Source organism: Nomascus leucogenys, chromosome 4 (genome assembly GCF_006542625.1).
Source record: "Nomascus leucogenys isolate Asia chromosome 4, Asia_NLE_v1, whole genome shotgun sequence".
Lineage (NCBI taxonomy): Eukaryota > Metazoa > Chordata > Mammalia > Primates > Hylobatidae > Nomascus > Nomascus leucogenys.
In genome coordinates, this window is record NC_044384.1 from 90,956,603 (window position 1) to 90,981,853 (window position 25,251).

The 25,251-nt window shown below is 55.3% G+C and overlaps 3 protein-coding genes across 3 annotated transcripts; 2 read left to right on the plus strand and 1 right to left on the minus strand.

Annotated features, from left to right (window-relative positions):
- The first annotated feature begins 9,324 nt into the window (after nt 1-9,324).
- MRGPRE (MAS related GPR family member E) lies at nt 9,325-16,928 on the plus strand. Its single transcript, XM_003278042.2, has 2 exons — nt 9,325-9,570; nt 12,881-16,928. The coding sequence occupies exon 2, from the start codon at nt 12,945-12,947 to the stop codon at nt 13,878-13,880; it is 936 nt and encodes a 311-aa protein (XP_003278090.2). The 5' UTR covers nt 9,325-9,570; nt 12,881-12,944; the 3' UTR covers nt 13,881-16,928.
- Nucleotides 16,929-18,900: 1,972 nt separating this feature from the next.
- LOC101177197 (putative uncharacterized protein MRGPRG-AS1) lies at nt 18,901-23,625 on the minus strand. Its single transcript, XM_030810161.1, is given in 3 exon segments — nt 18,901-20,242; nt 20,245-20,451; nt 23,454-23,625. Coding segments are annotated over 2 exon segments (474 nt in total). The 5' UTR covers nt 20,309-20,451; nt 23,454-23,625; the 3' UTR covers nt 18,901-19,832.
- On the plus strand, nt 23,200-24,069 carry MRGPRG (MAS related GPR family member G). Its single transcript, XM_030810159.1, has one exon. It carries the CDS (start codon nt 23,200-23,202, stop codon nt 24,067-24,069), a length of 870 nt encoding a protein of 289 aa, XP_030666019.1.
- Nucleotides 24,070-25,251: the final 1,182 nt, after the last annotated feature.

Below are 25,251 nucleotides of genomic sequence, written 5' to 3' on the forward strand. Positions count from 1 at the left end.
GGCACATGTATTATTTTATTTGACATTCAGGACTGGTTTTATTAGCATATTTGTATATGATGAAACAGACTCAGAGAGGTGAAAACACTTACCAACATCGCACTGGAAGAGAGACTCAAAGGCAGGTTCTGGACTCCTGGTCTAGTGCCCTGTTCAGCGTGCAGCCTGCTTCCAACCCAAGTTCTAAGCCTTACATTTGGTCCATTTTGTTTCTTCATTATCTGGTTTTTAAAGATGTGGTCTGTGTCTCTTTTGTGTTATGTGAGAGATCCTAAACAGCTTTACATAATGCAGTTTTTAATTAGTATTCAATAAATACAGATGCGTCTCTACTCAAAATGAGTTTATGTCTGGATAAGCCCACCATCAGCTGAAAATATCTAAGTCAAAAGTCATGATATTTTCAACTTCTGATGGATTTAGCTGAAGTATCTTCATAAGCCAAGTATTGTACTGCATGCATATTGCTTTCACACCATTATAAAGTCAAAAAGTAATAAGTGGAACCATTGTAAGTCAGGAACCCGCTGTATTCCTTTATCTATTCACACATCAGCCACAGCCCTTCAGCCACTGCCCTTCAGTTAGGTGGTCGTAAGCATTTGCTGAGCGCTTCTGTGAACTCAGGGAAGATACATAAATGCTTTGGGGGATACCCAGGAGTCAGGCTGTGTCTGCCAGGGGTTTTCTAAAGTGGTCATGGTTTTAAGAGCAACATCCTCAGTCCTTAAACTGACTTAGATCCAGGTCTCATAGCTGGGTCTCATCAGATGACAAGTTACATAACCCAGAGGTATTCAACAGCCAGGCTGTGGACTCCTGACTTTTGTTTGTTAGTGTGGATTGAATCATGAATTATTTCTTGGCTATAATAATCCTCTAAAGATGGGCCAGGTTATCATTTTCTTCATGATGCTTTCAGTCGGTGCCCTAATGGAATAGATTCTTTTTTCTCTTCTGACACACACACATTCTCTTTTGATTGTCAAATTATTAATGTTGTTTATCTCTCCTTGTTTTACTTCCGAGGAAACCAGAATATGGTATTCTGAAAAACAGAGATGCAACTCTCCCTCACTGGCATCTCATTGGGCCCGAGCTGTTTTTCACTGCAAATACCTGCTGCTAAAATTATAACAGCACTCTTCCTCTAGGCCCAGGGACTGTCACAGATGAGGCAGGCATGTGAGATTGTAAGGGCCAATTTGGGGAGATAAAATTCGTTCAGATCCTCCAAATCAAGGATGGGCACAGAGATGCCTGAATCAGTGGCAAAAAAAGGGACTTTGCCTCCTGGGTTATTATGTGGCCTGTTTTCATCCATCTCAACCATAAAGAATTTACTGTTTTCCATAGAATTCAAAGAAAATTACTGAGAAGATATAAAGATACCTCATGACAAAGCCTCTTGGGTATAATACTCCCAGTTATGAGATTTATGCAGTTAGATATATCTGCATAAATTTATATATATACATATATATGTATTTGTGTGTGTGTGTGTGTGTGTGTGTATGTACATATTTATACATATAAAAAAAGTTTGGTGGAATTTTAAGGGTTGATGTGTGCCTATCCACCTCCATTCCCTTCTGGCCTAGAATGTTTAAATTGGCTGTGAGTCTTTTGGCTCTAAGCCCCTTGGCCATAGGAGTCCGACTGAGGGTCACAATGGACCCAGGACAGGCAGCCAAAACACCCCAGCAACGCTATGGGACAAAATAAAAGTTTGGTGGCCATCGATGTTGCCTCTGGCAAGTCTTGGCCAGAGGGGGAGAATATAAACCAAAAATAAAATTCCAAGTTCCCCAACCAACTAAATGGAAGGGCATTCATTCTAAAGTAAACTTGAAACATTAGTTCAGGCCATGATGAGAACGGGTGGTCAGACATGCCTCACACCTTCCTCCCTTTGGAATTCAGGCACAGCTGACCAGCATTCACATTAAAATGAGAACTTAAGGCTGATAAAACAGACCCTTCGTAGCCATAAGATACCAATGTAATGTCAGATAGCAGGCCCTGATAGAAATCAAAGTATTGTACCCCTTATCTTAACCCAGGCATCCCTTGCTATTGATTCCAGGTCTTTTAGATAATAACTCTTTTAACCAGTTGCCAATCAGAAAATCTTTGAATCCACCTATGATCTGGAAGCACCCTGTTGGAGTTGTCTCGCCTTTCCAGATTAAACCAATGTACATCTTACATGTATTGATTGATGTCTTATGTCTCTCTAAAATGCATAAAATCAAGCTGCACCCCAAACACCTGAGCACATGTTCTCAGGATCCCCCGGGACTGTCACAGGCCATTGGTTATTCATAATTGATTCAGAATAAATCTCTTCAAATATTTTAGAGTTTGACTCTTTTTCTCAATAATTGGTAGATCAGCGCAATGGCTAAATAATGAGGGGGAACTCTAGGAAGCTTTTGAAAAGGCTCAAGAGGAAGAAAGAAGTCTTCTTTGGAAACAATACAGTAGAGGAAAAGGGGGGGCTAGTATTTTGCAAGACAAAATCAAAAGTTTGCAGGACAAAAAAGTCTCTTCTCTCACTGTGCACCCCCCACCCTGCTCTAAAAAAAATCATGTTTTCCAAGACTGACCAAAAAAGAAGCTCATAAACTGGCATCTTTTAAACCACTCTATCTTGCCATCCTTACGCACAAAAATGCAGAGACATAGTCTTCATCTATACAAAAGTTCTGGAAGAAAAAGCAGGAAAAAGCCCAAACAATTCAACTGATATAAATTCCCTCCCATTTAAAAAAAGCAAAACCCCAGCTGCACCTTATAAATCCTTTATCATTCTAAGATAAATTCAAATGGCTTACAATTCTTCCTTATATTATATGAAGTGTTTTGAGCCTATGTTCATGACAATATTGGTCTGTAGTTTTTTGTTCTTAGAATGTCTTTGTCCAGTTTGCATATTAGATTATTAGATTAATGCTGGCCTCCTAAAATGAATTGGTGTGTTCCTTACTCCTATTTTCTAAAAGAGTTTTGCAGGGTTGGGATGATTTATTTTTTGTCTATCTTATAGATTTGCCAGTGAAGCAATTTGGAACTAGAGACTTATTTGAGAGAAAGTGTTAAATTATGAGCTCATTGTTTTCATATTGAGAACTATTGATGTTTTCATTGTGTCTTTCAAAGAATTTGACCATTTCATCCAAATTGTCAAGCTTATTGGCATACAGTTTATTTTTATATTCCACCTTTACCATTTAAGTATCTAGGACCAGTAGTGGTGTCCCCTCTTTTGTTACCAATATATAGGTGATTTGCAGTTTCTCTTTTTTCTTTTCTTTTCTTTTTTTTTTTTTTCTTTTCTTGAGACAGGGTCTTGCTCTTTTTTTTTTCTTTTTGAGGCAGAGTCTCTCTCTGTCGCCCAGTCTAGAGTGCAGTGGCACGATCTCGGCTCACTGCCAGCTCCGCCTCACAGCTTCACACCATTCTCCTGCCTCAGCCTCCCGAGTACCTGGGACTACAAGCGCCCACCACCACACCCGGCTAATTTTTTATATTTTTAGTAGAGACGGGGTTTCATCATGTTAGCCAGGATGGTCTCGATCTCCTGACCTCGTGATCCACCCGCCTCGGCCTCCCAAAGTGCTGGGATTACAGGCGTGAGCCACCGTGCCTGGCCAAGACAGGGTTTTGCTCTGTCACCCAGGCTGGAGTGCAGTGGCCTGATCTTAGCTCACTGTGGCCTCGACCTCCCAGGCTCAAGCCATTCTCCCACCTCAGCCTCCCTCTCTTGAGTAGCTGGCACCACAGGCATGCACCACCATACCTAGACTTTTTTTTTTTTTTTTTTTGTAGATTTGGGATTGTGCAATGTCACCCAGGCTAGTCTCAAACTCCTGAGCTCAAGAACTTTTTGTTTTCTTAATGAGTCCAGCCAAGGTTATTCCATTTTATTAATCATCTTAAATAAAACAACTTTGATGCCATTGCTTTTCTCTACACCTTGTCCATTTGCTGTTGTCTTGATTGCCAGTCTTACCTGTATTGTTTTCAACCTTCTCCTGATCTGGCATTTAACCTGCTGAGCCCCTTTGCCTCTTCTGGCCTGTGTTGCAGTCTGGAAGCCACCTCCAGAGAGAAAGTCAGGGTGAGCATAGGGCTTGCCCATCAGCTTCCATTTTCTTGGGACCACAGTCCTGCTTGGCCTGTTGTCTAAATTCACAAACCGTGTTTGGTTTTTCAGATTTTTATAATGGAAGGGTGATTCCAGCCCCTATTGCCCCTTTAGAACCAGAAGTAGAAGTTGTCGTCCTCTTTCTGGAAGCTCCAATCCTGTCACATGCCACAGTGCTCCTGGTCCCCATGAATGTTATGATGGTCAAGTCCAACAGGCAAATGGTCCCCCAAGGCACCAACTTCAACATAACCCATCACAAGTGCTTGTTTGATTGATGATGAGCCACAGCGTTGCATGGATCACCAGTGTCACTGACCAGAAACTCATCACGACAGTCAAGGCCAAGGACATGACCAAACCAAGCCCAAATTACCATGTTTCCCCTAGGACCTTTCTGGGACCAATTTCAGTACCAGCAGGGACACAGTCAGTAGGCAGAAGCTACCTATAATTTCGAAGGGATGAACTTAAAGAATTGTTCACTAGAGATTGAAAAACCAAACACGTACAAAGGGAACACTAAGGTATTAGAGAAGAAACAACTGCAAAAAGACCCGCCACCCAGGGCATGGGGAACAAAGGAAGGAAGTTAAAACTATTGAAATTTAGGACCAGTGGGGATGACTAGAGTGTAATTCAGGCCCCTGAGGGGGCTCCCAGCCAGTTAGTGGTGGGTGTCTCCAACAGGAAACAATGGGTCTGGTTTTTCAAGTGCTGGGAAAACTGCAAAAGTCCACTGCTGCTACCAGGTGGAGAAAGTTGCTGCAGGCCAGGCACAGTGGCTCGCAGCTATAATCCCAGTACCTTTGGAGGCCAAGGCAGGAGGATTACTTGAGATCAGGTACTGGAGACAAGCCTAGGCAGTGTATCGAGCCGCTATCTCTACAATGTTAAAAATTTAAAAATTAGCCAGACAAGCCGCTGGTAGCCTGGCACTTGGTGCATGCCTGAAGTCCCAGCTACTCAGGAAGCTGAGGAAAAAATGCTTCAGCTTATGAGTTGGAGGCTACAGTGAGCTGTGATCATGCCACTGCACCTCAGCCTGGCCAACAGAGTGGCATTCTGTCTCAAAAAGGGAGAGAGAGAGAGTTGCTGAGGCAACTCTGACAGGGAGTGAAAGTGAAGCTCGAAAACATAAAGGAAGATGGACTAATTGGAAGGAGTCAGACAATTGGAGGGGTAGGGGAACTGGAAGGAGTGGGACAATAGGAGGGGTGGGACAATTGGAAGAGTGGGACAATTGGAAGGGTGGGACGACTAGAATGATAGGACAATTAAAAAGGTAGGACAATTGGAAGGAGTGGGACAATTGGGAGGGTTGGACAATTGGAACAGTGTGACAATTGGGAGGGTGGGACAATTGAAAGAGTGGGACAATTAAAACCGTGGGGAAATTGGAAGGGTGAGACTATTGGAAGAATGAGGCAATTGGAAGGCAGTACAATTGATAGGAGTGGGACAATTGGAAGGAGTGGGAGAACTGGAAGGAGTGGGACAATTGGAAGGTAAGACCATTGGAAAGGTGGGTCAATTGAAAGAGGGGGACAATTATAAGGGCAGGGAAATTAAAAAGTGGGACCATTGGAAAGAGTGGGGCAATTGGAAGGAGGGGGACAATTGAAAGGTGGGACAATTGGAAAGGTGGTCAACTAAAAGAGTGGGATAATTAAAAGGATGAGGCAATTGGAAGGCTGGGACAATTGGAAAGAGTGGGAAAATTGGAAGGGTGAGACGATTAAAAGGGAGGGTCAATTGGAAAGAGTGGGAAAATTGGAAGGGTGGGACAATTGGAAGGCTAATGCAATTGGAAGGTGGGATACTTGGAGGGTGGGACAACTGGAAGGGTAGAACATTTGGAAGGAGTGAAACAATTGAAAGGGTGGGACAATTGGAAGGAGTGGGAAAATTGGAAAGAATGGAACAATTGCAAAGAGTGGGAGACTTGAAAGGGTGGGACAATTGGAAGAATGAAACAATTGGAAGGGTGGGAAAATTGGAAGGGCAGGACAATTGAAAGAGATGGACAATTAAAAGGGTGGGACAACTGGAAGTGTGGGACAATTGGAAGAGCAGAGCAATTGGAAGGACAATTGAAAGGGTGGGACAATTGGAAGGGTGAGGCAATTAGAAGGTGGAACTATAGGAATGAATGGAACAATTAGAAGGGTGGGGAAATTGGAAGAGTGAGACCATTGAAAGGGTGAGCCAAGTGGAAGAGTAAGACAATTTGGAAGCTGGGACAATTGGAAGAGTGAGACAATTGGAAGGGTGAGACAATTAAAAGGGTGGGACAATTGGAAGGGTGGGACAATTAAAAGGGTGAGACAATTGGAAGGACTGGGAGAATTGGAAGGGTGGGACAATAGGATGGAATGGAAAAACTGGAAGGGTGGGGCAATTGGAAGGAACAGGACAAGTAAAAGGGTGGGACAATTGGAAATGTGGGTCAATTGGAAGAGTGGGACAATTGGAAAGAGTGGAACAATTAAAAGGGTGGAACACTTGGAAGGAGTGGGAGAATTAGAAGGGTGGGACAATAGGAAGGAATGGAAAAACTGGAAGGGTGAGGCAATTGGAAGGAACAGGACAAGTAAAAGGGTGGGACAATTGGAAATGTGGGTCAATTGGAAGAGTGGGACAATTGGAAAGAGTGGAACAATTAAAAGGGTGGAACACTTGGAAGGAGTGGGAGAATTAGAAGGGTGGGACAATAGGAACGAATGGAAAAATTGGAAGGGTGGGGCAATTGGAAAGAACAGGACAAGTAAAAGGGTGGGACAATTGGAAGGAGTGGGAGAACTGGAAGAGTGGGACAATTGGAAAGAGTGGGACAATTAAAGGGTGGAACACTTGAAAGGAGTGGCACAATCTGAAGGACTGGCACAATTGGAAGGGTAGAAAAATTGGAAGGGTGGGACAACTGGAACAGTGAGAATATTGGAAGGTTGAGACAATTGGAAGAATGAGACAATTGGAAGAATGAAACAACTGGAAGGAAAAAAACAGTTGAAACAGTGGGGCATTTGGGTGCAGTGGGAGAACTGGAAGGGTGGGACAATTGGAAAGAGTGGAACTATTGGAAGGGTGGGGCAGTTGGAAGGAACAGGACAATAAAAAGGGTGGGACAATTGGAAACGTGGGTCAATTGGAAGAGTGAAACAATTGGAAGAGTGGGACAATCAAAAGGAGTGTGACAATTGGAATGGTGGGACAACTGGAAGGAGTGGGACAATTAGAAGGCGAGGGACAATTGGAAGGTTGTGGCATTTGGAAGGAGTGGGATAAATGGAAGAGTGGGACAGTTGGAAGGAGTGAGACAATTGGAAGTAGTGGGACAATTGGAAGGGTGAGACAACTGGAAGTGTGGGACTATTAGAAGGAGTGGGAAAATTGGAAGGGTGGGACAATTGGAAGGAATGGAACAGTTGGAAGGAGTGGAACCATTGGAAGTGTGAGGCAATTGGAAGGAATGTGACAAATGGAAGAGTGGGACAATTGGCAGAATAAGACAATTGGAAGGAGTAGGACAATTGGAAGGGTGAGGCATTTGGATGGAGTGGGACAGTTGGAAGGAGTGGGACAAATGGAAGAGTGGGACAATTGGAAGGTTTTGACAACTGGAATAGTTGGACATTTGGAAGGATGAGATATCGGAAGCAGTGGGACAATTAAAAGGGTGGGACAATTGGAAGGAGTGAGACAATTGAAAGGTTGAGGCATTTGGAAGGAGTGGGACACATGGAAGAGTGGGACAATTGGAAGGTTGTGACAATTGGAATAGTTGGACATTTGGAAGGGTGAGACACTGGAAGGGGTGGCACAATTAAAAATGGTGGGACAATTGGAAGGAGTGGGACAACTGGAAGAGTGGGTCAATTGGAAGATTGGGACAATTAAAGGCTGGGGCAATTGGAAGGAGTGGGACAATTGGAAGGTTCGGGCATTTGGAAGAGTGAGACAATTTTAAGGTGTAAGACAAGTGGAAGGCATGGAACTTATGAAAGGGTGGTATGGACAATTGAAAGGAGTGGCACTATTGGAACTGTGGTACAACTGGAGGGAGTGTGGCACTTAGAAGGGTGAGATATTTGGAAGGTGTGGGGCGATTGGGAGCACTTCCCCCACATCCCTGGGCCATCCTTGAGTGACCACCCACTGGCAGGGCCTCCCAGAGCGGTGGCAGAGCCCAGGCATGGTTTGCAGAGCCCCAGGCACCTGGCAGCTCGGATCCTGGTTTAGGAAAGGAGGATTTGAAGCTGAGACACAACTCAGCAAGCGGCACCGCTACCTGTCAGACACCAGCCCGGGAAGGACGTCAGACACCAGCGCGGCGCATACATCAGACACCAGCGTTGCACAGACGCCACACGACCTGCGTGCGGCCCCTCCGTTTTGGGATGGAGGATGCCAGTGCCCTGGGGGATGCCTGCTGATGTAGTGACAGGTCAAAGGCCACGTGTGGGAAACTTGGTCTGCAAGAAGAGAGGTCAGGCAGACTGCACAGAGTGGGAAACGCTTCGGAGCAAATCCGTGCTGTTCCTGCACTTTTAGGTACCTCAGAGATTTTTCTAAAGACAAAGATGAGAAAAGAGTTGCTAGGACCTGGACTCTGGGAGGAACAGAGGCCAAAAGATGACCTTGTTTTCCTTCTCCTGGCACGTCAATTGTGATCTCCCTTAAGGCAGGGCACTGGAAGGAAAGTCACGGTCTGAAACTGGACTTTTTTCCCCTCCGAGACGAGCAGAAATCATTGAATTCACAAGGTCTCCTGGAGCCTGACGCTGCTGTGTTTGATTCTCCTTGGCCGGGGACCGCGCAACAGCTTCTTGACACCAGCCATCTACTGTGTGCCTGTGAACGAGGCAGGAGGGACGGCCTCACGCACATCCCCGCTCCTCCCCGCGGTCCCATGCTGCCTGGAGAGCTGGGGCCGGCAGCCTGTGCTCTGCGGAGAGAAAAACACATTTTTGCTGCAAGGACAAGTTCCGCCGGTAGCCCGGCTCTCAGCCGGCGCCTCCGAGGCACAGATGGAGAGAAATGGTCCCTAAAGGGCCCTACAGGGCTTGGTGTCTCTGAGCCAGGAGTGCCGGTGAAGTCACAGCTTGGCTAGGCTCCACCCAGAGATCTGGTTGTTTCCTCTGCCTGCCAGGCCTGCCTGGAAGGCTGCAGGGAGCTTCAGGGTGTCTCTTGCTGTCCACACCTGGGCAAGAGCTGAGCGGAAGAGAAGGGGTCCTCAGAGAGACGCCTTCCTGACCAGCCCCATTCCAGCTGGATGCCATGTGACTCGGAGGAGCTGGTGGACACTGAACAGGAGCCGCCCAGAGGCTCTGGGGACTGAAGCCCTCAGCCGCGGCCAGGACAGATCCAAGGCCCAGGGTCACAGCAGGCGGGGTTCGGCCAGTCCTCTGCCCCAAACGGTGAGTAGCGCAGGTGGCTGGATCAGAGTGGGTCTCTGGGGCCAGCCCAGGCGCTCGGCATTTTCTAGGCTCTTTTGCTGGCCAGATGGTGGCAGGGGCGGGGCGTGGGCAACAGCAGATGCTATCAACAGGGAGATCTTCAGGCTGCAGCCTCCGCCGTCTGACGGGCCGCACCACCTGGTCCGCAGCCAGCCCTGGGCTGAGTCTGGAAGAGGACGATGGCTTGGGTGATGGCTCCCCCCGCCACTGGCTCTGTCTCCTGTCTGCTCTGCTTCTTCCATGATCTAGAGTGTTCCATGCAAGTGCAGACTCTCAAGGGGAGTCATGGGGGCAGTCAGGGATAGGCCCTCTCCTCCCTGCCACACCTGGGTGCTGATTCTGGACAGCCTCACGGCTTCTCAGTACTGACTGTCCAGGCAGGACACAGAGCCGCTCCTGGACCACCCAGGGACAGGGAATGCTGTGCCTCCCTCCTGTTCTCTTCCATCGTCCTTCCCACCCTCCTCCCTTCCTTCTCCTCCCCCTCCTCCTCCTCCTTCCTGTTCTCTTCCATCGTCCTCCCCCACCTCCTCCCCTCCTTCTCCTCCCTCTCCTCCTCTTCCTGCTCACCAAGGATGCAACAAACTCCTCTACTCCCCACAGTCCTGTAACCCAACTGTGGGGACCCTTCCTACAGAGCTCTGCCTCCCTCCCGAGCCCCCAGTGAGGCACATGGTCCCAAAGGGAGACCTGCTCCAGGGTCACAGCAGAGAGGGGGCAGCAGCAGGGTCTGGCTGAGCTCCATGGCTCTAACCCCACATCCCCCTGTTCTCCTCCCTGTTTCCTTCTCTGTCCCCCCATCTCTTCATGCCTCTCCCCTTCCCGCACTCTCCCCGCTCCCTCTACGTCCATCGCTTCCCTGCCATGCTCTCTCCCTGGGGCCCACCCGCAGGCCCGTGTCCTCCTCAGCCATGCAGGAGGTGAGACAGGAGAGGGACCATGGCCCTTGGGGGGCCACAGGCTGGAGAAACCCCATCTGTTGCTTTGGGGCTGGAGCTTGCTGGCGGATCCTGGAGACAGCTCCGTCCATGAGTGGACAGGACTCGTGCCTGGGAGGGGGTCTACCATCGACAGACTTAAGACCTCCCAAAACTCATCTCTGCCTCCCTCTAGGCCTGAGGGTTGGTGACCCCCCAAGCTATCTTGAGTGGGAGAGCATCTGTCATCCTCCCCACGTCTCCCCACCTGTCATGGCAGTGATGCCCCATCAGCCCCACTCAGGGTGTCCTCCTGATGATGCTGGCCCAGGTGGGGCTCCTTCCATCACCACCTCACCTCCCACCCATCGCCTGCCTTCCCAGGGCCTTGGGTGCTAGGATGGAGCACAGGGACAGGAGGAAGAGCCCTATATCTCCAACCAGGCTTGACTCCACCCACAGGAGATTCAGACTGGACCACAGGCAGGACTCAGCTTCCTGAGGTGCTGGGACTGGGGCCTCTTCTCCACTGAGCCCCCCACCCCATGCCCACCCCTGAGGCGGGGACAACCTCAGGCTGTCATTTCACCCCAGTCAAACAAAAGACCACAGAGCTTAGGGTGTAACCAGAGGGAGATGACCAGCACCTCACAGGGCGGCTAGCACCTCTGTGCTCAGAGATAGCCCCGCCCCGGGCCACCTCTCCCCAGCATCCCAGCACCACAGCGTCCCCCTGCACGGCCTCGGGTGCGCCTATGGCTGGAGGGAGACAGCAGGGGTTCTGAGCACAACCTTGAGGTGGGAAGAAGCCACTAAGACCAGCTATGGGGGTTTCTGCTTGTACCCCCACCCTCCTCACCCTAGGTCCCAGCCCTCCCAGGACACAGGAGCACCAGCCACCACCAAGGTGGGAGGGGCACCTGGTGTCAGCCCCTGACCCCAGCCAGTCTCTGGGGAGAGGCAAGGCCCCATCCCATCTCCCCCAACCCCAAGAGGAGAAGCTGGGGTCACCAAGCACTCGGGGACACATGACAGGCCAGGTAACCACAGGGGCAGCAGGGGGCCAGGGATCTGTCGGTGTGTCTCTGGCTCTGAGCACCCGGCAGTCTCCTAGTGTCTGTTACTTGCTGTATTTCTGGCAAAGCTGTGATGAAGACTCCGATTCCAGCCTAGGACCCCTGGGATTTGTGCTGCCTCCCAGGACTCAGCACCCCTCCCACAGGACCTGCCCCCATGAGCCGACTGCCTTGGGAGGGGATGGAGGGAGGCTGGAGACGCCATGGAAGCTCAGGGCCCCTCCCAGTCCCATCATCAGACAGCTACCTCTTCTCCCCATAGGGAAAGGGCGGGCGACGTTGAGCAGGATGCAGCCTTCCCATGTGCCCCCTACCCCGCAGAGGGCTGCAGTCCTGCCGTAGGCTGCCTACCCCACAGAGGGCTGGAGTCCTGCTGTAGGACAGCAGGGACATAGCCAGGGGAGAGGGAGGTTTCCTGGGGCCCTGATGTGGCTGCAGGGTGTGACCAAGCTGGAGGGCTGGGGACCGGGAGTCCACTGGCAAACAACCCCTCGTGGATGTCAAGGAAAGGCCTGAAAGAGTTGAGGGCTGCTTTAAGATGATGACAAAAAGCCCCCCAGCCACTGTAAGCTGTCCCTCTGTGGTCACACCACTCATTAGACATGGGCGGTGCCTCCTGCTCTGCCTATGACTTTAAAATAAGGCCGTTCTTTGGGAGGCCAAGGCAGGCGGATCACGAGGTCAGGAGTTCGAGACCAGCCTGGCCAATATGGTGAAACCCTGTCTTTACTAAAAATGCAATAAATTAGCTGGGCATGGTGATGCACACCTGTAATCCCAGCTCTTCAGGAGGCTGAGACAGGAGAATCACTTGAACCTGGGAGGCAGAGGTTGCAGTGAGCCAAGATGGTGCCATTGCACTCTAGCCTGGGCAACAGAGCCAGACTCCATCTCAAAAAAAAAAAAAAAAAAAAAAACGGTCATTCTGAGGATCAAGGCACCACTAGCAACAGGGAGCCCCATGGGTCTCAGACCCTCTTCCCACATCTCCTGGTCCCTGCCCCCACCTGGCCTGCAGGGACCAGCCCCACGGAAGGCCCTTGAGGCCAGGTAACCATAAGGAGGGGAGGAACGGGGAGGCCTTCCTCCTGAGTGTCTTAGGGAAGAGAAGCTTAGGTCACGTGGCTGAGGGTGGAAATGGGAGAGGGGTCTCCTCCTGGAGGGTCTCACCATTCCCTTGGTCACCCACACAACCCTTAGCTATCTCATCTCCCCTGATGTGGGGAAGAGCAGGGGGCATGGATTCCTGAGCCCCAGACTCAACTGTTGTGGTTGCAGGGGCATCAGGAGAGAGAGCGAGCAGAACACACTCCCACAGCACCCCCTGGCCCCCCGCCCCACGATGGAGCCCAGAGAAGCTGGACAGCATGCGGGGGCCGCCGACGGCACCCAGGAGGATGTGGCCTTCAACCTCATCATCCTGTCCCTCACTGAGGGGCTCGGCCTCGGTGGGCTGCTGGGGAACGGGGCGGTCCTCTGGCTGCTCAGCTCCAACGTCTACAGAAACCCCTTCGCCATCTACCTCCTGGACGTGGCCTGCGCAGACCTCATCTTCCTTGGCTGCCACATGGTGGCCATCGTCCCCGACTTGCTGCAAGGCCGGCTGGACTTCCCGGGCTTCGTGCAGACCAGCCTGGCAACGCTGCGCTTCTTCTGCTACATCGTGGGCCTGAGTCTCCTGGTGGCCGTCAGCGTGGAGCAGTGCCTGGCCGCCCTCTTCCCGGCCTGGTACTCGTGCCGCCGTCCACGCCACCTGACCACCTGCGTGTGTGCCCTCACCTGGGCCCTCTGCCTGCTGCTGCACCTGCTGCTCAGTGGCGCCTGCACCCAGTTCTTCGGGGAGCCCAGCCGCCACTTGTGCCGGACGCTGTGGCTGGTGGCAGCGGTGCTGCTGGCTGTGCTGTGTTGCACCATGTGTGGAGCCAGCCTTATGCTGCTGCTGCGGGTGGAGCGAGGCCCCCAGCGGCCCCCACCCCGGGGCTTCCCCGGGCTCATCCTCCTCGCCGTCCTCCTCTTCCTCTTCTGCGGCCTGCCCTTCGGGATCTACTGGCTGTCCCGGAACCTGCTCTGGCACATCCCCCACTACTTCTACCACTTCAGCTTCCTCATGGCCGCCGTGCACTGTGCGGCCAAGCCCGTTGTCTATTTCTGCCTGGGCAGTGCCCAGGGCCGCAGGCTGCCCCTCCGGCTGGTCCTCCATCGAGCGCTGGGAGACGAGGCTGAGCTGGGGGCCGTCAGGGAGACCTCCCGCCGGGGCCTGGTGGACGTAGCAGCCTGAGCCCTGGGGGCCCTGACCCCAGCTGCAGCCCCCGTGAGGCAAGAGGGTGACTTGGGGAAGGTGGTGGGGTCAGAGGCTGGGGCCAGTCGGACCTGGAGGAGGCCTTGGTGGGTGACCCGGTCATGTGCTGCCAAAGCTGTGACCCTCGGTCCGGAGCATGGGGCTCCCCTGGGAGGCAGCTGGAAAGGCAAGGTCTCTACATGCCCAGGCAGGCGGGCCGGGTCTCTGGGGAGAAGGCCGAGGAATGTGCATTTTTGGGAAACCTCCCCAACAGTTCATGCACTGGCACTCGAGAGCTGCTGGTGCTACCCATTCCCTGCTCAGCTGCAGTGAGGAGACCTCGGAAACGAAGGAAGCAAGGCCAGACGCCAGGTGAGGGGCAGGTCCAGGCCCTCCCGCAGCCCACCCTCCCACTCTAGCTTCCTCAATGCTGCAGGTGCACCCACAGAGAACACAGCCATCCCCTCAGCTCGCCATGTGCCCTCTGTGGAAGCTAAATTGACCCTAAAATGGAAGACTGCCCAAAACTTGACCCCCTCCCCCAATGAACTGTATCCAAAGCAGCCAGCAGCCTTTTTGTCCTGGGTCCGTTATGTTGTCATGGGTTTTAAGCAGGAAAATGTGGTGATACTGCAGAGCCACTCATTCTATCAGCATAAGGGTGTGCATTGATCAAAAGCTGTACCCCCAACCCCAGCACAGATGTTGTGAGGAAAAGCAGGGACTGAGGCTTCCAGAAGGCTGTGGGGCTGTGTGTGATCATCAGCCCATTGCTCAAGGCCGTGCAACTCAGACCTGGACAATGCAACCCTTGCTCCGAGCTTCAGAAAAGCCGGCCCCATGGGTGTCCCTGGGTATTAGGAGGATGCACCCTGGGTGGGTGGAGAGGCTCCTTACAGCCCTGCCCAGCAGCCTGCAGCCCTGTCTCCCCACGGTACCCAGGTCTTCAGCAACCGGAAAGCTTCACACCGGCCCCATCCAAGGCAGTTCACTCACCTCTGGCCTGAGCAGGTCCTGCTCCAGAGGGTCCCTCTGAGGAGGGAACCCAGGCTTCACCCCTCAACAGGTTTCCGAGCTTCCGCTGAGTGCCAGGCCTGGCTACCATCCAGGAGCATGTGCCGGGGTGCTAGAGCAGGGGCTTTGGAGCCCACAGCCTGGGCTGAGCCCCGCTAGCCACCCCACTGTGCCGCCAAGGCCATCTCTGAACATCCCTATGCCTCTGCTTGCTGGTCTGTAAAATATAAGAACCCAGTGCTTTGAGGCCTGTCCAGCCTCTCGTGAGCCCAAGAGAAATGTTTGTCGAGTCTACTGCCACCAACGCCGCACATCCAAGTCCACAGTGCAATTCTTAGCCACAGACCAAGGCATCTGAGAGTGTTTTCTTTGATTTCTGACTCCGGCCTCCATGCCTGGTGATGGAGGGACATTCCCTCCGGGCCATGACTGAACCTGTCCCTCTTGACTCTGGGTGTGAGTCGCAGACCCCTGGTCAGCACCCTGGAATCTGGCTCTACCATGGGGGCTGCACTGGGCCCCTCCCAGCCCACACAGTGCATTCACCCCAGGCTCCCGCACGAGATCAGCAAGCCTGGGTCCAGGTATCCCTTGAGACTGGGAGCCCCAGGGGCTGGACCCACCTCTCCTAGAGCACCTCCAGCCCCCACCTGGGGACTTAGGTCCTCCCAAATTATCTCCCACCCAGGATCTGGACAGGGCCCTCTCTCCCCACCTCCAGGACATGATTAGCAACTTCAGTTCCTCAGCTGGGGAAACGAACAGAAAGGGAAGTGGCCTGTCCACAAATTCCACTTTCAGCCCCGGGACTTAAACTTCCCCCAGAACGAGGAAGAACTAGGAGGAAAAGCACAGATTCATCTCACGGACATGACCTCACCATGGACGTGATCCCGGGGAATCCTTGTAATAATGTAGGAAGGTGCTCCCACTCTACAGATGAGACCACCAAGGCTCAGAGGGGCTATGTGGCCGTTCAGGACCACAAGAAAGTGGCAGAGCCAGAAGGTGACTCCCAGCACCACCGTCCCACCCCACACGCTCCGCCTCATTGGACCAGGGCTGGCTCAGGTGTCCTCAGCCCCACACTGGCTCCCCCAACCCCGGCCCCATCCGCACCCAGACCCCTTTGCTGCATAAGGTCCAGAGAGGTCAGGGACCCTTAGAATGCTCACTTCTTCCCAGAGAGCCTGCCCTCAGTGTCCAGGGGACTGGGGTGGCTCTAGATTCCTCCTTATTAGCCCACTCCTTCCCGAGGAGTCTGGGAAATGTGGCCTCATCTGAGGTCTCCATGGAAACTGGGCCCAGCCCGTCCCCACTCTAGTAGCTGGTGTGGCAGCAGGTACATGGCCTGATGGCCCAGGATGCTGGTGGAGTGTCCCCTTGGCCCCAGATCTGCCAGCTTAGCCTCCAGTTCTGTGGTCCCTGAGCCCTCAGGACATTAGGACCGTGTGGGCTGGCCTCCAAACTGGAGGCTGAGCTTCCATCCAGGCTCCCACCTGCCCCTGCCCAGCCTGTGCCTCCTCTAACCTCCCCCACTGCACCTCCTTTTCTGCTCCCAGAGCCACAAGCCCCACCAGGGACCCTTGGCTGCCCTGGATCCCTAGACCCCATCCTGCAGGACCCTGGGGCCTCACTGCTCAAAGGCCACCTCCACCTGGGTCGCAGGCAAAGCTCCTCGGCCAGTGCCCAGCCCACCCCATCCACCCGCACCCCTGGGCCCCTGCGGGGCTGCCACGGCCAGCACAGAGTTCCCAAGAACAGGCAGTTACTGCTGGGGGCAGCCAACATTCCAGGGAGCCTGTGTATGTGAGGACTGTCCTCAGGGTCCAGGGAGGCTGTGAGTGAGGACTGTGTGTGTGAGAACAGGAGCAGAGACAGGCCTGCAGCCAGCTTCCCCGTCCCCTCCCCAGCGCTGGGGTGCGAGTCTGTAAATCAGCCTGTGCTGCGTGGCGTCTTCATGGGGCGAGGCAGGCTCACTCCTCAGCTAGTTCATTAGCTCACACGCTGGAAAAATAAAACCAAACATCACACCTAAAACATGACCGTGGCTTTAGTTTTGTTGTTCTCATGAAATTGCACAATTCTTCCACAGCCCTGATGCTTTTCCTCTGAAACACACCCCACCCACCCACCCACCCTGATGGTGCCCCCACGATGCCCAGCTGGAGAGAGGCTGCTCCTGGCAGCTCCCAAGGCCATGGGGTTTCCTGTCCATTCCGCTTCCTGCTTCCCCACCACCCCCATGTGTGGCCACTGAAGTGTGTCAGACCTGGTTATTCTAATGAAGGGGTAATTTTCTTTTAAGCTATTGGATCTCACTAGCGGCAAAGCCAGCGCATTCCAGGTCATTACTCTGCCTTGGGTGCTGGGTCACACATGTAACATGCATGATGTCACATGAACTTCCCAAGTAACCCACAGAAAACTGAGGCTTCGAGAGACAGAGAGGGCCTGGCAGGAGCTACCGCCAGACACAGCAGAGCCCAGTGCTGGCCGCCACCGAGGGGCTCTGGTTTCTAAGCTGGGTGCTCCCAGCCTGGAGCCCTCTGTCCCCTGGTGGAAGGAGGGAGCAGCAGCCCTGTGGGAGCCCCTAGCTCTGGGCCACGCAAGACTCCGACCTGGGAAGAAGGAGGGAGGGAGGCAGAAGGAGGGCGGCCTCAGGTCCGGTCCACCAGCCTCCACAGCTCCTGGTACTCCCTGTTCCACCCAGGTCTTCTTTTCTGTGTGCTGAAGCTTTGGCATCTGGGGCCTTGCAGACCCCAAGGGACGGCCCTTCCCAGCGTCAGTCGATTGCTAGAGAGTGACAACGCCTTCATGAGCTCACCTTTCAAATGCAGACCCACGCCCAGCCCCTCCTCTACCCAGCTCCCACACTCCCAGCCACTATCCCTGCCCTCATCACCCCAGGGCCAGGTTCCAGACCACCAGGGACAGGCTCTAGGACCCAGAGCTCTGAAATTGTTCCAGCTGCCAACCCTAAACCCACTTACATTGGCTGCCTCACCCACCACTCCTTCTTCCAGAAACCATGGGGAAGCTCCCATCCACATTTCCCCTCCCCTCTCCCTCTGCCTCCTGACCAACCCAGTACTGCCCCATGTGGCCCCTGTGGGGTCGCCCTCCCCTCCTCCTGGGAGCTATGAGTTAGCAACCATCTCTTCAACCGCAGCGTCTCCTGAGCTGGTGACCTCGCCTATCTGAATAATAATAATAATAATAATAATAATGCCTATATTAAAACACTCCCACTATCAAGCTCCTCTGCAGACAGGCAGGGGTGAGGGTGCGCAGGACCCCGCTGGACACCCAGTCCCCACTCTCCATCTGCCCTGGGGGACCTGGGAAATCCTGTGTTCTCCCCTGGGCTGAGTCAGGCCGATGTTGTCCTGAAGGTCAGATAGGATGGTGGCATGGAAACCACATGAACGGAAATGGGTTCCTGGCGAACCGGCTGAAACCTGCGCTGTTCCTGCCTCCTCAGTGGCCCCCAGCCAGCCCCCACATAGATCACCACTGAGTCCCCACAACACACCCGAGGTGATAAAATCATTGCCCACACTTTCAGACTAGGACACTGCCCAGGGCCACGGAGCTGCTGTAGGGTGAGCTGCGCAGGTCACCATGCAGCCCCAGCCCGCAGCTCAAACCATCAGACAAGCTCAGGATGGCTGTGTTCAGACAAACCACACCTGAGCGTCTGCACCACCTGGACAAGCAATTTGAGTTTGCGGTGCCTTGGTTTCCCCATCTGCAGGCAAGGATGACAAGGTCGCCATCTCAGACGGCGCTGGGGGGGCGCATGGGAGGCGTAGTGGAGTGGCTGGCGCTCACTCAGAGCGCTCTCCTAGAACGGCACCGGCGTGCCACCTGAGGCCCGGTGGAGCGGCATGCACTCACGCAGAGAGCTCACCTAAACGGTACCAGCGTGCCACCTGCCTTGCAGTCATTTCTTGCAGCAGCTGGAACAAATAACCGGAACAAATAACCACAACCAGGTGGCTTCACACAGCAGGACTTGATTCTCTTGGTTACGGAGGACAGAAGTCTGAGGTCAAGATGGCAGCCGGGCCGCGCTCCCCGAGGGCTCCAGGGGAAGGTGCTGTCTCGTCTCTTTCAGCTCCTGGTGGCTCTGGCCCTCCTTGGCCTGTGGCTGTGTAACCCCTGCTGGCCTCCAACCTCACGTGGCCTCCCCCTGCTCTCCAGCGTTCCTCCTCTCCTTTCCTGTATAAGGACACTTGTCATTGCATTTAGGGCCCACACAGATACTCCAGGCCAAGCTCATCTCAAAATCCATGTATCTGCCAAGGCCCTTTTCTCCAGGAAGAGCTCGTGCACAGCTTCCAGCGACTGGGACGTGGACACATCTTCTGAGGCCACCGTCGGCCATGACATGGATGGGGTGGGCATTGGCTCTGTCCTCCTTGCAACACCGGGAGCAATTGCTCCCCCAACGGAGGCTCCCCCCATGCATTCCACCCGCACCAGACCCCTCCCAGAGAGAACAAGATGGACTGAAGCCCAGCCTTGGCGGGGCCGACACCCATGCCCCACGGGGGACACCCAGCCAGGCGAGAAAGCGGAAGCTGGCCTAGACGGTGGGCAAACACGAGAAGGGGCTGTGGGAGGGGTTGGGGTGATGGAGAAACCATGGTTGGTGGCTGTCTGGGCCTGGCCGGGGCTGGCCGAGCTGCACAGGACGTCCTCCCTAAGAGCTTCACCCCAAGCTGCCTCAAACAACTGTCCTTGCCCAGCACTCCTTGAAGTGCCCAATAGAAAGCGACACCAGAAATTAGGCCATCCCACTCCCAGTGGCCCTTAGACAGGGGAAGCCCTCCACAGGCACAGGGTTGCGGTCGCCATTGGAGACCTGGGATAGGAGACTGCTACCTGGGATAGAAGCCAGGCGCCCTGCCTGGCTTGAGGATGTGCGAAGGATCAAAACTCTTCACCTTGCGCACTGTGGCTGACGCTGAGCTCCCCATCCCACCCCTGATGGCAAGGCGGCCAGGAGGGACCCAGGCAGGTGGTCTCCCTCTGTGCGTCCCTCTGGGCCCCTGGTGACTGCAGGTGACCAGAGCTACCAACTAAGTTAACAGAGATACTCAAAGTTTCACCCAAACAGGAGGCAGATAAGGAAGCCTTGGAGGGGCTGGTTGAAACAGGCCTGGACAGTGACCTCGAGGAGGAGGTAGAGCCACGCCAGGAGAGGTCCTGGAGACCAGCGAGGACCAGCATCTGGGGTGCAGCCAGCAAGCAGGGTGGTAGGAGGTGCCCCTGGGCCACACGAGCTGCGCTGTGCGTTTCAAAGCCATGTGCAACAATGCTGGGAGCTGGGTAGCCAGCAGGCCCCGCCTAGAGCCCCACAGGCTGCTGGTTTGTGTTACAGAAGTGATTTCCGAAGCCAAGTCCATTTGAGAAATGTGAAGAGAAACAGCATCTTTATGACCGAATTTCCGGCTTGAGCTAACACACTCTGCACCCCACTCAGGAGCTGCGGAACGCAGTCCGTGGAAGGAAAAAGTCTCTTTTCAAGAACATCTCACTGTCCAGTGTTCTGCAGAGCAAAATGCGGAAAATAATCCGTCAGCGGCTGGGAGCCCAGGCTCTGGGGCAAACAGACGGACAGTGACAGGGCCTCCTTAGGAAGGGGTGGGGGCTGCCTCTGCAGACCACCCACAGACGTACTGGTCAGCTGACACATTAGGAGAGCCAGGCCCTAGCCTGGGAACCCAGGCTTCGAGCTGTCCATAAACAGTCAGTCCAGTGAGAGGGGGAAGCCAAGGCACAGAGAGGTTAGGTTATTCTCTCAAGGCCACACAGCCAGGCCCCTGTCCACAGTTCTAGGCTCCCTGTGCCCACAGCCGACCAAAGACTGGCAGGAGCAGCCCAACATCAGTGGGGCAGCCGGAAGGTGGCCCAGCCTCACTGGGCACAGAGGGTCTCCATTCTCCTTCTCCCTCCCCTCCACGCACCAGGTGAGGTGGGAGCAGGTGGAAGGCACTGACCTGGTGCCTTCAGTTCCCCTGCCAGAGGCGCTGAGGAGGAAGGAAAGGCCTGCCCACACTGACAACTTTTTGTTTTAGCTCATTCCTGCAATTCCTGTGAACAGTGCCACACCCTGTCAGTTCTAGGGAACTGGCCGGGTGCCCTCTGTCCAGCCAGCTGGGTCCCAGAGGACATGAAAGGATTTAGGGACCAGGAGGAGCCTCCAGGCACTGAACGCTGGTCTGAGCACAGAAGGGCCTGAGAGAGCTGAGGGCAGCCTCGTCACAGGTGAGAAGGCTCCGCCGGCCCCCACTGCACCCCCCAGGTGAGGCACTGGCACCCTCCCCTGCCCGCCGCAGTGGCCCCTGCTCTCAGCCTGGCTCCCCGGTGGATGGGGCTGGCTGGGATGTTTGGATTTCCTTTGGGAAGGGAAGGCAGGGCGGGATGGGGGTGGGAATGCTGGCTGAGTTGAAATGTGTGGACACCAGAGCTCGAGGGCTTCGCTGGAGCGGGCTGGGCAGGTGAACCTGTTCCGATAACAATGAAGATGCCCCCTCCTGCCGCCATGCCACTCCTCTCTGTAACTCTCTCTCCAGGAATAGAGCCCACCCTCACCCCAGCACGGGGACCCAAGCGCCGGCCTCACCCCCAGCCCTCAGACTCTGAGCCAGAGCCAGAGCACAGCCAGGAGGGTCTGGTTACCTCCTTGGGGAAACTGAGGCTCAGAGAGGGGAGGTGTGTTTCCACCCCACCACCCCACCCCCAGTCACCACGGTCACCACCACAAGCCAGGGTCCGGCCGAGGTCTCCCACTCCCCCTGGCTGAGCTCGGAGGACAGGCCACCATCACCGTGTGCCTGGCCACGGCAAGGCACAGGAGCCAAGGCCTGAGCCGCACTCCGCACCCCCCGACTAGGGGCAAAGACAAGCACAAAGAAGGTGCCGGGGGATGCTCTGGCATGAGGCAGGGGCTCACAGGGATCGGAGGAAGCTGCAGGGGGTTGCAGGCCCCTGAGAAGGAGCAAAACCTTGAAGTAGGGTGGGACCTGGGTCAGGGAAGAGGTATTGAGGGCTGTCTGGGCCGGGGACACAGCCCAGGCAAAGGTGTGACAGGGAGGGCTCCAGATGTGTGTTGGCAGCTTGATCGCTCTCTCTCTGTCTGTCTGTCTCTCTCTCACACCCTGCCTGTCTCATCTCTGTTTCTCTGTGTGTATCTCTGTCTCTGTCTCCCTATCTCTCTCCCTGTCTCTGTCTCTGTCTCTCAATGTCTGTCTACATCTCTCTGTCTCTCCCTGTCTCTCTGTCTCTCTCTATCTCTCTTCTCTCTCCCGTGTCTCTCACCCCTGACGCCGCCACCGCTGAGCCTGGGTCCTGATGCATCTCCCAGGACTAAGAACAGGACCTATGTGGATCCTGGGGGAGGAGGGATGGCTGGAAAGGGAAGGGCTGCTCTGAGGCCCTCTGCCTTTCAGTGCAGCTTCCAGTGGCCAATCTCTCTCGCGCTCTGAGAACATCCTCGGTGACTCTCAGCGTCGCTCCTTGCAAGTGGCCACTTGTATCTGCCCCTCCCCTCGTGTTAGCGGCTCCTGGAGAGGCCACCTGGCCCTGCCACCATCACCAAAGCCCCTCCCTTGGTTTGAGGCTTCAGAGCAGCCTCCTGAGTGCACTGCCGGCAGCATGAGCCCCGGGATCCAGCTTCTGCTTAGGCTGGGAGTGCACAGGGAAGGCTGGGGGCTCCCTCCAGCTCCTCACACCACATCTTCCCTCCTACCTCCTCCTCAGGCCACCTGCAGCCTCTGCCTTTGGGCACCTCCCTGGACACCTCCAGAGACCCTCCGGGGAGGGGACTTCGCCAGCAGGCTGGTCTAGGCTCACCAGGTAGGAGCCCCATGAGGGTCCACTGTGGAGAAGCTCCCACCTCTGGGGGAAGAGGAAGGCCCCACACATGGGTTCCCCATGCACGTCCCCTCTGTCTGCAGAGCCTTGTCTGGCACACGGTGGAGGGTGCAGCGTCACCCTCACCACATCCGTGAGCGACATGGACATCTTTTGAGCACGTTAGTGCACCTGCCAGGAACCCAGGGCCTGCCCGCAGGCATGGGGAGGCATTAGGCACGCCTGACCTGAGGTGCAGAGGGCTGAGCCCTGGCTGAGGTCCCGCCGCTGGGAAGTGTGGTCCAGGGGCCGCACCCAGAGGGCACCTGCAGGGCCATGGATGCCACTCCCTGTGCCCCCAGCGGGGGCACAAAAGACGCCCGAGGACCATGTCTGTCTCCCTCTTGCAGGTCCCTCACCAGCACCCTCTGAGCCGGCCAGGATGTTTGGGCTGTTCGGCCTCTGGAGAACCTTCGACAGTGTGGTCTTCTACCTGACGCTGATCGTGGGCCTCGGGGGACTGGTAGGTAACGGGCTGGTGCTCTGGAACCTCGGCTTCCACATCAAGAAGGGCCCCTTCTCCGTCTACCTGCTGCACCTGGCCGCCGCGGACTTCCTGTTCCTCTCCTGCCACGTGGGCTTCTCCGTGGCTCAGGCTGCCCTGGGCGCCCAGGACACACTCTACTTCGTGCTCACTTTCCTGTGGTTCGCAGTGGGGCTCTGGCTGGTGGTGGCCTTCAGCGTGGAGCGCTGCCTCTCCGACCTCTTCCCCGCCTGCTACCAGGGCTGCCGGCCCAGACACACCTCGGTCATCCTCTGTGCCCTGGTGTGGGCCCTAACCCTGCCGGCCGTGCTGCTGCCCGCCAACGCCTGCGGCCTGCTGCACAACAGCGCGCGCCCCCTGGTCTGCCTGCGCTACCACGTGGCCAGCGTCACCTGGTTCCTGGTGCTGGCCTGCGTGGCCTGGACGGCTGGCGTGGTCCTCTTTGTCTGGGTGACCTGCTGCTCCACGTGCCCGCGGCCCAGGCTCTATGGCATCGTCCTGGGTGCGTTGCTCCTGCTCTTCTTCTGTGGCCTGCCCTTGGTCCTCTACTGGAGCCTGCAGCCCCTGCTGAACTTCCTGCTGCCCATGTTTTCTCCACTGGCCACGCTGCTGGCCTGCGTCAACAGCAGCTCCAAGCCCCTCATCTACTTGGGGCTGGGCCGGCAGCCTGGGAAGCGGGAGCCACTGCGGGTGGTACTGTGGAGGGCCCTGGGGGAGGGCGCCGAGCTGAGTGCCAGGGGACAGTCCCTGCCCATGGGCCTCCTATAAGTGGGCTTGCCGCACCCACAGGGCCTGCCAGGAGGTGCCCACCCCCACCGACCCTCACCCACCCCACACCCAGATGCTTCCAGGACCGGGAGGAGCCCCGCCCACCACCTAGCTCTTACCCTGAGCACCCAAGGACTGGACACAGCTGGAGAGACTTGGCCCTGACCACCCCCCAGCCAGGCCTGCTGAGCATGAGGGAGGCAGGAAAATGGAGCTGGAGAGAGGTCAGGCAAGGAGGGAGAAAGGAGAAGCTCCTGAATAGGGGTGAGGACGGGCACCACGCCCCCAGGCCCAGCCCAGATCCCCTCACCCGGCCCCTCCCCACCCTGCTGCACCTGAGTCCCAGGAGAGAAAACTGCGAAGTAAAACAGAGCCAGCCACCAGCCCATGATGGCTGGATTGGAACCCAGGCTTCCACAGTCCTGGGCTAGGTAGGCACCGTCCATGCCACCTGCTGGCTGAGGCTCTGATTCTCCCACTACAGAGTTGTGGTGGAACTACTCCTTACTCCCCGCCCCGCTCAGCCATCACTGTCCTGCCCACCCCACGGGGACCACACCCAGGGCTCTGTCCCCCTCTCTGAGGCCCAGGACTGGCAAGTGCCCAATATCACCAGCAGAGGCCACCAGGTGGTGCTGCCTCTGCACAGAACAGACCCAGCCCCGTGGGCCGGTAGGTCCAGGAGCCTCCATCCCCTCAGTCCCCTCCCATCCCCTCCCACACTGGTCCCCACTGGGCCTCTCCTGCGTCCCCAGGGCCATCCTCTTTCTAAGCGTTGCTCTGGTCTCCCAACTGTGTTTTCACCCTCCCTCCTCAGCCCTGGATCATCTGGAGCTTTTGCCCTAAGGGTTTGCTTTGGGCGGGGGGCGGAGAGAGAGAGAGAGAAAGAAGAGAAGAGAAGAGAAGAGAAGAGAAGAGAAGAGAAGAGAAGAGAAGAGAAGAGAAGAAAAGAAAAAGAAAGAAGGGAAGGGAGGGAAGGGAAGGGAAGGGAAGGGAAGAGAAGGGAAGGAGAGGAGGGAGGGAGGGAGGAAAGAAGGAAGGAAGGAAGGAGGGAAGGAAGGAAGGAAGGAAGGAAGGAAGGAAGGAAGGAAGGCAGGCAGGCAGGCAGGCAGGCAGGCAGGCAGGCAGGCAGGCAGGCAGGCAGGCAGGCAGGCAAGCCAAGTTTCCAAAGCGCAAACCATT

Bases quoted from the DNA above. Each gene is read 5' to 3' on its own strand.
- MRGPRE (XM_003278042.2), top strand. From the start codon at position 12,945: ATGGAGCCCAGAGAAGCTGGACAGCATGCGGGGGCCGCCGACGGCACC.
- MRGPRG (XM_030810159.1), top strand. From the start codon at position 23,200: ATGTTTGGGCTGTTCGGCCTCTGGAGAACCTTCGACAGTGTGGTCTTC.